The sequence below is a fragment of the Lutra lutra genome, chromosome 10, assembly GCF_902655055.1.
Source record: "Lutra lutra chromosome 10, mLutLut1.2, whole genome shotgun sequence".
Classification (NCBI taxonomy): domain Eukaryota; kingdom Metazoa; phylum Chordata; class Mammalia; order Carnivora; family Mustelidae; genus Lutra; species Lutra lutra.
This window is the reverse complement of record NC_062287.1, coordinates 97,508,501-97,523,755: the sequence shown is the minus strand read 5'-3', so window position 1 is coordinate 97,523,755 and position 15,255 is coordinate 97,508,501. Positions and strand designations below refer to the sequence as shown.

Here is a 15,255-nt window from a genome sequence, read left to right as displayed (position 1 = left end):
AACTGAAAGCCCAGGCTTCAGTATCTTCCGTTTCAAGTCCAACTTTAACCCTTCCCAGCTAGGTGACCTTGGACAAGATACTTCTAGTCTATCTCCTCACCTACCTCTTCTGAGCATTAAATGAGGGAACCCATGAAGGCCCCGAGTCTGGAGCATTTCGGGGCTCAGACCCTCAGGCTGCCACCTCCCTGTCCCCTGCCCTCCCTGCCACCCCGCCCTCATTCTAGGAGGGGTGGACTCGCTAAGTCCTGTTCATCCAGTCATGCTGGCTCTTTCTGACCTGCCCATGAACAGCACTGGGAGCATGGAGGCTTGCTGACAGCCACTTTTATTGGAACCATATAGCTTTAGGAACAAACCACAAAAATAATCCTGCTGGATTGGTTTCTATGACTTCGCAGTGAACAGCCCCCTAACTTCCAGACTGATCGATGACCTTCTGTAGCCACTTCTTCAGGCGGAACACGTGTGTGTAGAAGCCGTATTTTCCATCCCTGTCACAGCCTTCACCCCATGAGACGATGCCCATTTGATACCAGCGGTTGTTAAAGGGGCTCTGAGGAAGAAACATGGGGTACTGCCAGGCAACCATTTCTGGAAACAGTCCCTCCTTACGCCTCCCCGCCCCCGGAAGATCTCCCCGCCCTCCTAGCCTTTAGGGATGCTTACCTTCATGACAAAGGGTCCCCCACTGTCGCCTTCACAAGCGTCCCCTCGTTTCCCTTCATTGGGCTTGAAACCTTGAGAGAGAACAGCAGGGTTTAGGCGCAGAGCTCACTCTCCCACACCCGCCTTGAAGAGAGCGAGTTGGCGAGTGTACACTTGACCCTTTGTGGTCCTCCTCGACGCCTCGTTCTCTTACCCCACACACGCAGTCCTACGGCTCTGCCTCTCAGCTCCATCTTCAACACACATCCCAACCAGCCACTTCTCACCGCTTCCACCCCGGTCACACCACGTGTACCTCTCCCCTGAACAAGTTCCCTGAATTCTACTCCCCCCACCCACAATCCATTTGCTACTCAACAGGCAGAAGGACTTAAAAAGAAAATACGTTAGACCTACAGGTGGCTTGAGGATAACAGCAGTTGCCTTTATCCAAAATCACCCTCATACCCTCCATAAAGAATATGGAACAACGTGAAGACCAACAAAAGCCACACACACACACGCACACACGATCATCATCATCACCGGAATACAGAGAACACTCAAACTTCAATTTAATATATTTAATTATGCATCTAATAGTTAACACTCATGTGGAGATGAGGCTGTAAATATCTGCTGGATAAAAGAAGTGGGTGCGGCTGAATCGGAATCTTGTAAATGACCCTGAACACGTGTGAATGGCAACTAAATCGATCCACACCAAGATGCTACAGGAAAACAAACAAACCAAAAATATACGAAAAAAACACCTCAGCTAACAAAAATTGTCCCCCAAAACACCACCATGAAATAGAAGAAAACCATAACCGAATTAAATTTCCTCAAGCCAGTTTGTATGCTGTAACAAACGCCTTGCATCAGAAATCCAAAAATTAGAAATAAATGGACAAAACAATAGCAAGAAATGCAAAGCAGAAAGAGGCTGAAATGGAATTCAGCCCAAGAAAGAAATCTGAATCTCTCAAAAAGAAAAATAAAACCATGGAATAAAACTAATATTTAATGATATAATCTAAGAAAACTTCACGGAAATAAAGTAAGATTTGGGGGGTGTATGTATGCTGAAAGGGGCCACACTGGGCTGCCGACCAGACTGCCCGAAGCTCTCCACTCCGAGACAGAGCCCAGAAAAACTTCAGGATGAAGGAAAAAGCCCTCAAGGCCTCCAAGCAAGAGACCAAACACCTTACAAGTTGCAAAGAATTACTCCAGCATCTGATTTTTCAAAAACAACATACAAAGTAAGCAACAACAAAGGCATACGTAAAAAAAAAAAAATCAAAGAAAATGTAAGCCACGGATTTTATATGCAGCCAAGCAGAGCTTAAGGTGTCAGGACAACAGAAGAACAATTGTAAACACGTGGAAACAGGAAAGTCTACACCCGTAACCATTGTTGGAGCACCTACTAAACGACAAGCTTCATCCAACCAAGTGATGGAAGCTTCAGCAAAAGGGCTGATTAACTGTTCTGACAAGTAGAAAAAAATGCATCTAAAAATATCAAAGATCCACGGGCCTGGGTGGTTTAGTGGGTTAAAGCCTCTGCCTTTGGCTCAGGTCATAATCTCAGGGTCCTGGGATCAAGCCCCGAATCGGGCTCTCTGCTCAGCAGGGAGCCTGCTTCCCCCCACCCTCTCTGCCTGCCTCTCTGCCTACTTGTCATCTCTCTCTCTCTCTCTCTCTGTCAAATAAATAAATAAATAAATCTTTAAAAAAATAAAAAATAAAAATATCAAAGATCTTGAAAGAGGAAAGTAAACTCCCTGACTGCTGTATAGCCAATAGATGGGAGTGAACAATTTAAAGGTCATATAAGAAAAGAAGGAACTGGGCGCCTGGGTGGCTCAGTTGGTTAAGCAACTGCCTTCGGCTCAGGTCATGATCCTGGAGTCTCTGGATCGAGTCCCAATTCAGGATCCCAGCTTTAAGGGGAGTCTGCTTCTCCCTCTGACATTCTCCCCTCTCATGCTCTCTCTCACTCTCCCACAAATAAATAAATAAAATCTTTACTAAAAAAAGAGAAAGAAAGAAAGAGGAACTATGGGCATTTCAAAAAGGTAGGAGCCCAAAGATAATCACTGGAACAAAAATGCAAACCTTCCTAAATATGTATATTTAAAAACACACAAAGATTGCACAGGGAAAAAGCAGAGCAGATGAAACATAATTACAAAATAATATGAATTAATACCTATTCAATCACATCAATAAATAGGAATGGGCTTAACTCACTTATTAAAAAAGAAAAAGATTTGTAGTTTGACTCGCAAAAAGCAAAACCCAACTATGCTGGATATAAAAGACAAAACAAAGTGATTCATAGAGGTTAAAAGTAATGGGATGGACAAGGTATATCAGGTTAATGGAAACAACACAGTAGAGACAGTGATCCTGAAATTGAAAATAATGTGAAGAAGTACACTTTTAATGCTAAAAGCCACAATTCACAATGAATAAATAACAGTTATGAATATCTGCACTGACCAGCAGAACAACCACATTTATAAAGCAATTCAAGGAGACAGAAGTACATTAGCAGAATTTTTTTTTTTTTTTAAGATTTTTCATTTATTTGACAGAGAGAGATCACAAGTGGGCGGAGAGGCAGGCAGAGAGAGAGAGGAGGAAGCAGGCTCCCTGCTGAATAGAGAGCCCGATGTGGGACTCAATCCCAGGACCCTGGGATCATGACCTGAGCTGAAGGCAGAGGCTTAACCACTGAGCCACCCAGGCGCCCCACATTAGCAGAATTTAACACGAACACAGTATAAGACCGATCAAGTGAACTGAAAATAAATAAGGATATAAATGACCTAAATGGGGACACCTGGCTGGTTCAGTCAGTGGAGCACGTACCTCTTGATCTTGGGGTTGTAAGTTCAAGCCCCATATTGGATGTAGAAATTACTGAAAAATAAAACCTTTAAAAATAAATAAATAAAAATAAATGACCTAGATAACAAGTGATAAGGTACCTTTTTTTTTTTTTTTTTGGTACTTTCTGGATATGAATCAAACTTTACACATGGATAACTGAGAACATACCTACACATCTCCAGTATACACATAACAGTCACAAAAATTGATCAAACAGCTCTCTTGCAAAAAAAATCAGTTTCATAAAGTAGAAATATTATAAATAATACTCTTGGAGCAGAGTATGGCAAAACTCAAAATTACTACCAAAACTGAAACATAAAAGGGCCCTCCAAGCTGGAAACTTAAAAACCTCCTACTAAACAGCTCTTGGATGAAAGAGGGATACAAACTGAAATTACAAAATTTCCAAAAAATAATAATGAAAACACTACATAGTGTTTTCTGTGAACAGAGGAAAAGGCATAGCCCTACTCAGTAAAAATTAAAGAACAAAAATAAATTAACCGTATTGTCAGCTCAAAAAGCTAGAAAGAGAACAACTAAAACAAAAGAAAGCATAAAGAAGAAAACACCTTTCAAGATTAAAGGAAAAATTAACGAGGTACAGAATTGAAAAGCATCAGGCCTAACTGAAAAGTCAAATTCCTAGATATCTTGTTTGCTTTTGGAACCACTCACTAATTTACTCAAGAAACACAAATATTTAAAATGAGGGGGTAAGGAGAAAAAAATCATAATCTATGGCAGTACTCTAGAAAGATACAATATAGACTTGAGCAAATGAGCGGACATTTCTTGTCCTTGAAAAGAATGGCTCAACATCAAAAAGATGTCAGTCCTCCCAAAATACTTCATAAATTTAACACTCCCAACAAAAATATCCATCAGCTTTTATTTATGGAGCTAGACGAGTGGACACCCAAGTTCATATGGAAAAATAAACACGCAAGAATTACCAGGAAAACACTGGAAAGAAAAACTGCAAGAAACCACAAACCCTACCAGATACTAAAACATACTCTAAAGCCTCTGTAAGCAAAACAAGACAGTGGTTTACTAGAACAGACAATAGACCAGGAGAACCACATGGAGTATCTTCTAATAGAAACGGACTTAAGTACAAATAGAAGCCTAGTATGTGAGAAATGTGACATCTCAAATTACTGGGGCAGTCGGTAGAGCACGGGATTCTTGATCTTGGGGTCATGAGTTCAAGCCCTATATTGGCTGTAGAGATTACTTTAAAAAAAAATCAGGGTTGCTTGGCGGCTCAATCAATGGAGCACGTGACTCTTGACCTTGGAGTGGTAGCTTTGAGCCCCATGCTGGGTGTAGCGATTACTTAAAAATAAAATTTTAGGGGCACCTGGGTGGCTCAGTGGGTTAGGCTGCTGCCTTCGGCTCAGGTCATGATCTCAGGGTCCTGGGATCGAGCCCCGAATCAGGCTTTCTCCTCAACAGGGAGCCTGCTTGCCCCTCTCTCTCTGCCTGCCTCTCTGCCTACTTGTGATGTCTCCCTCTCTGTCAAAGAAATAAATAAAATCTTTAAAAATAAATAAAATAAAATAAAATAAAATAAAATCTTCAAGTGGTGCCCGGGTGGCTCAGTTAAGCATCTGACTCTTGATCTCAGCTCAGGTCGTGATCTCAGGGTTGTGGAATAGAGCCCCACATCGGGCCCTGCACTCAGCACGGAGTCTGCTTGGGGCTCTCTCTTCTCCCCTCTCTCTCTCTGCCCCTCCCCCTGCTCCTGTTCTCTTTCTCTAGAATAAAATAAGTAAATCTTTTTTAAAAATAACAAATAGGGGTGCCTGGGTGGCTCAGTGGTTAAAGCCTCTGCTTTCAGCTCAGGTTATGATCCCAGGGTCCTGGGATCGAGTCCTGCATCGGGCTCTCTGCTTACCAGGGGGGCCTGCTTCCTCCACTCTCTCTCCCTGCCTCTCTGCCTACTTGTCATCTTTCTCTGTCAAATAAATAAAACCTTTTAAAAAAATAAATAAAAATAACAAATAAATAAAATCAAATCTTTTTAAAAAATCAAATTACCTGGGGCAAAGATACAATTTTTTTTAAATGGTGTAGGGACAGCTGGTTAGCTATTTGGACAAAGATAACTGCCATCCTCTGCCTGCCCACCTCCCTCCCCTCATCTACTGCTGCCTTGCCAGTGTTTACTGTACTCCAGCCACCCGGCTCCCCACTGTTCCTCAGACACCCTAAGCAGGCTCCTGCCCCAAGGCCTTTGCATCTGCTCTCCCTCACCCTGGAATGCACTTGCTCTAGACTAGCTCACTTCTTCACGTCTCTTCTCAGAGAGACTGTCTCTAGGCTTGTCCAACCACTCTATTTGGACTGCCCTGTCCCCAGCTCTCCCTCCCTTACTCTGCTTTATTTTTCTTCCTGCTAGATTCTACATCTGCTTATGGACACTCCCTCCTAGGAAGGAAGCTCTGTGAGGACACAGGCATTGTGTTTGGGTCCTTGTAAATACTGATCACAACAGGCATTCAAAAATTATTTGCTGAATGACTGAAGGAACAGGGCTTTGCCCCCACCCATGGCCTCATGCTGGTATCTGGACTCACACAGATGGACGATGGAACCAGTGACTAGCACCATGCCTAGCACCTTACTAGATCTACTACCTCTTTTAGCCCTCCTACAACCTCATGGGACAGAGACTTGCATTCCCATCTCACAGATGAAGAAACTGAGCCTCCAAAAGTTTATGCAACTTTGCCCAAAGCCATTTGACTTATCAGTGACCAGATCCAGGACCTGACTAGGTCTGCGCCCTTCCCACGTCTCCAGCCCACCCCCCTGCACTCCCAGCGGAGGCCCAGACACGCCCGGGGGCACTTGCCGGCACAGAACATGTTGTCGGTGATGCGGATCCGCGTGGAGGCCTTGCACACCGGCCGCTCCACGATGGGCAGGTTCACCACCTGCAGGACGCTGGGCTGCACCTCGGTGACGCTGTACGTCCACAACTCCTTCAGGTTGCCCCAGCCAGTCACCCGACCTTTGTATCCAGCACGCAGCAGTCTTTGGGAGGAAGGGAGAAGGACCTCATGAGAACCAACCCTTCCAGAAGTCCCCTCACCCACATCCCGGCCCCAACACTGCCCCTTGGAGACCAGAATCTCAAACAGTGGTACGCAAAGAACTTCTGGGTTTCCTCCAAGCCCCTGAGGCCTGGGAAGGGGAGGGTCCGCTGGGCCCAGAACTCAGCCCTGGGCGCCCCCATCCCCCACGCCCTCCAGCGCCCACCTGATTGCAGTTTCCTTGTCAGGCAGGCACACGGGGTGGATGTAGTCGCTGAAGATGACGGGCTTCTTGAGCTTTAGCAGGGCTATGTCTCGGTCCAGGTTCTCCCTCCAGTTGTACCTGGGGTGGATGTAGATCTTTTCCAGCATGGAGATCTTCTCGATGCTTCGCTCATACCTGTGCAAAGAGGGAAATGGGGAAGCGGTAAGCCTCCTGGTGAGGAGCAGCCAGTTCCTGCCTGCACTCAGGGCCCAGGAATCTAGGTGACCCTTGGGCCACCGGTAAGGGGAGAGGGCTGCCTCCTGCCCTGGCCCTGTCTCCAGGCCTGAAGCTGCTCTGGGCTTCGGAGTCAGAGAGCCCCAGCAGGTGCGGGAAGAACACAGGCCGGAGCCCTGATGCAAACAGCCTCCATTCTAAGCTCACACCTGGGCCACATGCTGGTGCCTGCAGAGGAGCTGGGGCAAGCGGACAGGACTTCACTCTCTGCAAAGCCCATCTGTCTTCAAGCCTCAGTCCAGACATGGCCAAATGGCCTTTCCAGCAGAGTCTGCTGGGTTTTCTACTGTGGGCCGTGTACAGACATATCCCACATGCCCCAGAGCCACCAGAACCCTTCATGGTCACTCTGGAGGACTCTGACCCCTGACAGACACCCACGGGCCCCCTCATTCTGTACCTAGTGCGGGAGTGCTTGCCGATGCGCACCAGAAGGTCATTCTCGGTGAAGTTCTTGTCCCAAGGTGGGTACAGGAGACAGTGGGCAGCAGTGAGGACCCAGCGGTCACTGATGAGGCTGGCCCCACACAGCAGCTCCTGGGGACTCTTCCGGAAAAGCATCACCTGCCTGGGAGGGGGAGTGAGAAGCATGAGGAGCTGGGGGGCTGCGCTAAAGTAGAAAGTCCCAGGTTGGGGGCGCCTGGGTAGCTCAGTCGTTAGGCGTCTGCCTGCGGCTCAGAGCATGATACCAGGGTCCTGGGATTGAGCCCCACATCAGGCTCCCTGCTAAGCAGGAAGCCTGCTTCTCCGTCTCCCACTCTCCCTGCTTATGTTCCCCCTCTTGCTGTGCTTCTCTCTGTCAAATAAATAAAATCTTAAAAAAAAAAAAGTCCCAGCTTGGGGTGCCTGGGTGACTCAGTGGGTTAAGCCTCTGCCTTTGGCTCAGGTCCTAATTCCAGGGTCCTGGGATTGAGACCCACATCGGGCTCTCTGCTCAGTGGGGAGCCTGCTTCCTCCTCTCTCTCTGCCTGCCTCTCTGCCTACTTGTGATCTCTGTCAAATAAATAAATAAAATCTTTTTAAAAAGAAAGAAAGAAAGTCCCAGGTTTAAGCACTGGACAGAGGTGCCCATTGGGCCCAGACCCCAGGTTGAGCCGGCTGCCCTGGCCGACCCCGGTCTCCACATGATACGGAGGGGCTGCCTTCTGTTTTCTGCACCCCTCCCCAGCTTCCACAAGTCCAGAATTTGCACAGCTTGGCACAGCTCCGGGGTCAGAACCCTTAAGCTCTCAGGGCCTCAGCTTTGCCTTCTGCATGTGAGAAGCAACAGCCCTAATCTCAGAGGGGTGCGGGCTGTCGTCATCTGGGAAGCCCAGGCCTGTGAGAGAAGGGCAGCCCCAGCGGGGACTCTGGGGGCTGCCCCTAGGACGCACCAGGGTGCAAGGCCAACCTCCGCGTCCCAACCCTTCACGATGCGCCCGTCGATGTAGGATTCCAGAAGCTCGTGTTCCGTTTTGTCCTTCACCAACTTCTTCTCGAACAGAGGCCGCAGCCCACAGTCTGCACAGCAAGCTAGGTGTGAGGGGCAGCCCGCCCCCTCCCACCCCACCCCCCGCCCCCCGCCCCGCCGCCAGCGTCACCTCACCTGCCTCCCCGGCGCCAAAGGTCTTCTCGTTGAAGAAGGGTTGGAACTCCCCCTCACCGGTGCGCCCCTCGATGGCCGCGTCCGGGTCCACCGACAGCGCGTCCTCATCCACCTCCTCCACCGGCTCCTCTGCGGGGAGCAGGCACGGCTGGGGCCTGGCCAAGCCAGCCCGCGCGCAGCACCCCCTCCCCACCTCCGGGAGACCTTGAAGGCCCTTGGGTGAGAGCTCAGCGCCAGGCGTCCTAGGGAACTCGGCGTCCGGCGGGCGGAAGCGGGTTCAGCTGCGCGGGGGGCCAGGCCCTCCCCGCTACCCAGAGACTGGGCTGCAGCGGACCGCGCCCCCCAGCGGCGGGGCCGCCCTGCCCCCGGGGGCGGTGCTTACCGCTCGGCCCCGCCCAAGGCCCCGCCCCCCGCCTCAGGCCCCCACCCCGCCTCACCGCAGTAGTCCAGGTCGCAGTACTCGAAGCCACCAGGCTCCTCCGACACGTAACACCACGCGCCCTCCTCGTCCCCGTCCGGGTTGCGGCAGAAGTTCTCCACCAGCGACACAGCAGGGTTGAAGTCCTGGTCCTTGCTCAGGGCCTTGGCCTGACTGCTGGCCCAGGCCAGGCAGGGGGACCCATGCGCGGTCACCGCCTGGCGACCCTGGTAGTACCGGCCACGCTCAGGGATGCAGGCCTCCGATGGGGGTGACAGATTCACGGTGGAGCCTCCGGAGCGTGGGGTCAGGGACACAGTGACGCCCCCCTGGCCTGGTGGGTGGGGATGCAGGGGAACAGAGTAGGTGGGGTGGGACACCGCGCGGCAAGGGGGTCAGAGTTTGACTGCCTGCCTTGCCACCTTCTTCCTATGTGACCTCAGGTAACTCGACCTCTCTGACCTCACTTGCCTATAAAAGGCGTGACCCGTGTGTTCTTGCAGGGTTGTGGAGAGAGTTAAACAAAACACATGCTGTATCTGGTGCATCATGAGTCAGAGAGCAGCTGGGCTTCACCTCCTGGGCTATCTGTAATCTGCTGGTAGTGACCGCCCGGAGTCTTTACAGAAGGAGTCTATTTCTGTAGCGGCAGAGCAGGAAAAGTAGTGGGGACTGTGGCTGCCTATACCTGCAGCAGGCGGTTTCCCCGGGCCTGCGGGGCATTGGCCGTGGGCAGGCTTGGTATATGGCTTTTGTTACCATGACTGGTGACTTGCTGTAAGACCTGTCCCGGGACCCAACAGCAATGCACGGAGGACAAAGAACACCAGCCTCTATTTGGTGGGTTGAGTGCAGGCACTAATTCTTTTTCCCGCCTTAATCCTCATCCTCTGCCCTGTGGTTTTGCAGGCAAAGGTGTGATTTTGGCCTGGAGCACAAGGCTCACCCTGGCCAATGGAATGTGGGCAGAACGGTGCACCAGTTCCAAGCCTAGGCCTTGAGACACACTGTGTGTTTCCGTAGAGTTTTTTGGCCTCTGCCATCCCCCTGGGAGACGGTGCCTTTCAGCCTCAGCCCCAGGATGAGTAATGTGGAGCAGACCGGGACCCAACCCACATGGAGAGCCATCTCAGCGGGACCCCATTGGTAGAAGCAGAACCAGCAGCCAAGCTCAGCCCACATTAGCGGCCACCGCAGACACAGGAACCCGACCGGCCCTCAGACGCAAGAAAGAAATGCTTATGGGTGTATGGCCCTGAGCTTTTGTGGTGGTTTGTGATTTTGTGGGTTTTGCAGCATTGTTGTGGCCAGAGCGCACTGACGCATCATGTGAAAGAACAAGGGCAACATTATGTGGTCCCGGGCACTATGAGCTTTGCTCTGCTGTGCTCAGAAAAGGGCACGTGCCCTGAAATGGTTAAGGGAGGGCTTCCTGGAGGGAAGAGGGCCTCCAGCAGGAAGAAAAGCATATTTGGAATGAGCCACAGCCTGGGTCACAAGGAAGCAAAGAGGTGCCTGGGTGGCTCAGTCAGTAAGCATCTGCTTTCGGCTCAGGTCATGATCCCAGGGTCCTGGGATCGAGCCCCTCATCGGGCTCCGTGCTCAGCAGAAAGCCTGCTTCTCCCTCTCCCACTCCCCCTGCTTGTGTTCTCTCTCTCACTGTGTCTCTCTCTGTAAATAAATAAATAAAATCTTAAAAAAAAAAAAAAAAAAAAAAACAGAAACAAAGAAGCAAAGACTGGGGAGGCAGCAGGGGGCCAGCTCTCTCAGGTCTCCTGCCATCACTGCCCCATGGGCCCAAATGTTGAAATGACTAACCCATGCTTGAAGGTAGCCAGGATCTGGCTTCCAGTCCAGGTTGCCAGGCCCTCTGGAGACCCCTCACCTTAGCCACAGACCGCCCAGCCCTCCCCAGCTCACCGCAGACAGGGATGCTGCACTCCTCCCTCCGAACAGTGGGATCTGTGGTGTAGCACCAGGGCCCAGTGGTGCTGCCATCTGGGTTACGGCAGAAGTTCTCCTGTAGGTCGGCCCCCGGGTGGGTGGTAGAGTTGATTCTGGAATAGGAAATTGCTCAGCAGCAGCACCGCCCGTCCGGGGTCTCCCAGCCCCACGCTCTCCGCCCCCCTGGCCGCCAGGCCGGCCTGTCACTCACTCAGGCTTATGTGGGTAGCGACTCCTCCAGAGCTGACACTCGATGCCCGAGCGGGTGACGCTCACGTTCCCCCGGTAGTTCATACCCAGACCTTCCGCACAGCTGCCTGCAGAGATCCCAGCCTCGGTCTCTCTCCCTGCGGCTCTGTCCTCTCTCTCATTTAGCAGAGCCCTGTCTGTCCGCCTCCGCCAGGCTACCTCTGCTCCGTGACCCTCAACCCGCGTATCCTCAGCTACCTCCTCCGCACCCAGCCGTCCACCAGTCTATCTCACAGCACTCACTAAATCTCACTGAGTGTCCACCGTCCACGTGACAACTGGGGGCCAGACACTGTGCCAGGCACTAAGGATATAGCAATGAATAAACAGAGTCAAGGTAGCTCCCTCCCTTCATGGAGCTTAGAGTCGTAGCTTCTCGTGGCCAGTGGGATGACAAAGCAAACAAGGTCATTCTAATCCGACCCTGGTCTGCCTGTCTTGTCATCAGAGCTCCTCAGGTCAGGGCCTTTGCGACAGAGCTTTTCCAGCGACCACACTGGGTACTTTGGATTTTTGTTTCCTTATGAGATGGGGGAGTTCCTTCATTCTCTTCAAATGCCCAGCACTTGACACAGTGCGTGGTACATAGCAAGGGCTGAGTAAAATGTCTGTTGGAGAGGTTATTTAACAAATTAAAGCACGGCCAGTGGATAAAGAGTTATCAAGAGCTGGGGTCTAGTGTTATATTAAAGTTGTATTCAGAAGACTGGGGAGGAGCGGGGAGACCCCTTGCAGGTTCAGCAAGGTGGTGGCATTTGAACTAGACCTTAAAGGACAGGGAAGTTTGCAGGAAATGGTGATAGCTGCTCCAGGGGAAGGTGACAATGAAAGCAAAGGCTGGGAGGTAGATGCATCCTGGCATGTTCAGAGAAGTGCTTGAGGTCAGAGTAGCTGGAGGTCTGGGCCCATGGTTGGTGCAATGGAAGATAAGGCCAGAAGGGAAGGTTAAGGCCAGAACTTGCCAAGTTTGCCGGGCTAAGAAGCTTGTGCTTTATTCTGGAGGCAATGGGGAGTCACACAAGGTTCTGGAGAATGAATGTGACCTCATGGGGGCTCTGCCCTGGAGGTGGGGAAGAGAGACTGGCAGGGGCTCGCATGAGAATGAATTCCTCATCCATTCATGCATTTGTTCCTCCAACAGGAACCCTCTTCCTCACTGCCAGGCACAGAGCCCGATGCAAGGATTTGTCCTTGACTTCAGAAACAGAACGGCAAGGTCAGACACTGGGCCGCACTTCCTGGCCCACCCCACTCTGCTCTTCTCCCAGGCTGCCCGCTCCCACCCTGGCCCCCACCCCCGCCTCGGCTCCTCACCATCCAGACATTCAATGAGCTTTTCTCGAGGTTTCCTCACCGACTCACAAGCTGAAAAAGACCCAGAAACACTTTTGTGATTGGGGTAGGGACAGGAGGGATTCAAGTCAAGGGTGGGTGGAACAAAGTGCAGAGACAGAGAGGTGGAGAGACAGATGTAAGGAACCAAGGGAGGGAGGGAGGAAGGGAGGAAAGGGGCATGGGTAGAGAAATGGATCACTAGATGGACCAGAAGATTCTCCAGAGTAGAACATTCTCTCACTGGGGTGCCCAGAAACCCCTTCCAGGAGCAAACCCTTCCCAGCACTCACCTGTGTACTTGCTCCAGAACGCCTCCTGAAAAACAAGAGCAGGCATGAGGCTGTGGCATGTCCTGTTTCGTTTCATTTTTTTTCAGTAGATTTTATCTCTTCTCCTCATACTTTCCTCTTTCCCTTACCCTGGTCATGCAGGGGGCAGGCTCTGGGGAGGTTTGTGGTAGTTTCTTACTTTTGTTTCCAGAAGCCCAAGCCCACTGGGGAGAGGAGGATTTGAGGAGAGGGGAGCCCCCCTGCCAACCAAGACCAAAAGGGTTCCCACAGGTGGGCTAGGCCGGAGAAGGGGGCGCGTGGGGCCCAGGCAGAGCCCTGAGGAAGGGAAAGGCCGGACAGAGCTCCCGGAACCCTGAGGCCTCACCGGAGTCCCACACCCCACAATAGCAGCAGGGCTGAAGCTGAGCGGCCATGCAGGCCGGGGCATCCGGAAACCTCAGTGCAAACAGACATGAGAAGACGGAGGGGCCCCCAATGACCTGGAGCCTCACTAGCTGCCAGACCTTGACACAGCCCAGGGGTCAGGACCTTCAAGAACGGCTGAGAGGGCACCTGGGTGGCTCAGTTGTTAAGTGTTGGCCTTTGGCTCAGGTCATGATCCCAGGGTCCTGGGGTTGAGCCCCGCATCGGGCTCCCTGCTGAGCAGGAAGCCTGTTTCTCCCTCTCCCACTCCCCCTGCTTGTGTTCCCTCTCTGGCTGTCTCTCTCTCTGTCAAATAAATAAAATCTTTAAAAAAAAAAAAAAAAGAAGAAGAAGAATGGCTGAGGTCACTCATCTTGGCAGCCCAGTGAAATGAGACGCAAAGGGACATTGTCACCAACAGCTGAAGAGCTGGGACACCCCTGCCCTTCTGTGGTCCTAGAGAGGGCCCACCTAGAGGGACCTCCACCCACCACCCACCCTCGACCCGACCCGGCGCTGCAGAGCCCGCCCCTCACCGTGATGATGACAGACTCCAGGGCCTCAAAAGCCTCCTCGTGGCTGCACTGCTCCTCCACACACTCTCGCTCCAGGTTCCCCTTGCGCAACTCCTCAAGGAAGCCACTGTTGGCGCGTGGGACCCGCCGGAGCAGCGACAAGGCTCGCTGAGGGGCCAGGAACACTGCAGTAGGAGGGGTGTGGGACAGTGGCCTCCATGAGCCAGGCAGTCGTGGCCACCGTGGGGGCAGGAAGCCCGCCTAGCCTGCCCTCCTGGCTTCCGAACGGGGATGCCTGGGATGGTGGCAGGACCCAAAAGCCTGCCAACAGTAGCCCCCCAGCTCCCCTCCATTCCCTAGAGATCCCACTCCACTCCCCATATGGCAGGAGAGAAGCAGTCTCGGTCCATCCAGACCTGAGCACCCGACTCCTTCCCGAAGTCGTGTACTGTAGGCTGAGACCCACCTGGGCCTTGGCCCTGTTGTTCTCGGTCAAGCCAGCAGACCCCGGCCCATGCGCCCGCATCCCAGCCTGCCAGCCGGTCCCAGCCTCCAAGCCCCCTTACCATGCTGGCTGCGCACCAGGCTCAATAGGACAGCGAGGGCCAGGCAGCCCACTGCCCACAGGCCTCGGATGTGCGCCATAGTGTGTCCGCTCCGGGGACTCTGAGGACTTGTGCTGACCACTCTGGGTTAATGTTGAACTAACATGAAGAAATCAGCCAAGAGGGAGAGGTCAGCAGGTCAGGGCCATGAGACTAGTGTATAGACAGCTGCCCCCGCCATCCAGGAAGACAGGTCTTCTTGGGACCAGGGAGAGATGGCCTGGGAGGGGGGAGTCATAAAGGAAAGGCCATTGTAAGTGACCCCCATCGTCCAGCCCCTCCCTCCTGAGACGTGGGCCAACTTAGACTAGTGGGGTCGCAGGATCTTCCTGAGGCTCCTTCCAGTCCTAATGGTGTCAGTTACTTTGATCTCTGGGAGCCTCAGTTTCTTCATCTGTACAACGGGAACAGTACTTTGTTGTGAGGACTGAAGGAGACTGTGAATGTAATGCCTGTGAAATGTAGTAAGTGCTTATCAGTGGGTCTGTGGATGTAAACCAAGGGGGAGGTTGATGTAATCACAGACAGAAGGCTGAGACCGGCGTGAGAGCCTCCTCTCAACCACCTTCCCACCCGGGAGCTGTGGGGGTATGTCCATGGGTAGTGGCCGCTCAGGAGGAGGAGCAAGGTCCAGGGCCTATGAGCCTCTGGTCTATTTTCTCTCACCTCCTAGGACCTGCTTCTGGCCCCAGAACGGGGACCATCCCAAATCCTCGGGTCTTCTCGGCAAGGCCCCTCCCTCTCCTCCTGCCTATCCATCCTGGGGAGGGCCTGGAGTGGCTGCAGGTCCCACCCTGCCCCTCGCCAGCCCTGC

The 15,255-nt window shown here is 52.1% G+C and overlaps 1 protein-coding gene across 1 annotated transcript; it reads right to left on the bottom strand.

The window, feature by feature from the left end:
• Positions 1-310: 310 nt before the first annotated feature.
• F2 (coagulation factor II, thrombin) lies at positions 311-14,553 on the bottom strand. Its single transcript, XM_047691408.1, has 14 exons — positions 14,403-14,553; positions 13,858-14,021; positions 12,920-12,944; positions 12,609-12,659; positions 11,257-11,362; positions 11,022-11,158; positions 9,121-9,435; positions 8,684-8,812; positions 8,472-8,598; positions 7,499-7,666; positions 6,826-6,999; positions 6,419-6,600; positions 670-740; positions 311-556 (listed from the first exon to the last, which is right to left on the bottom strand). Exons 1-14 carry the CDS (start codon positions 14,479-14,481, stop codon positions 413-415), a joined length of 1,872 nt encoding a protein of 623 aa, XP_047547364.1. The 5' UTR covers positions 14,482-14,553; the 3' UTR covers positions 311-412.
• Positions 14,554-15,255: the final 702 nt, after the last annotated feature.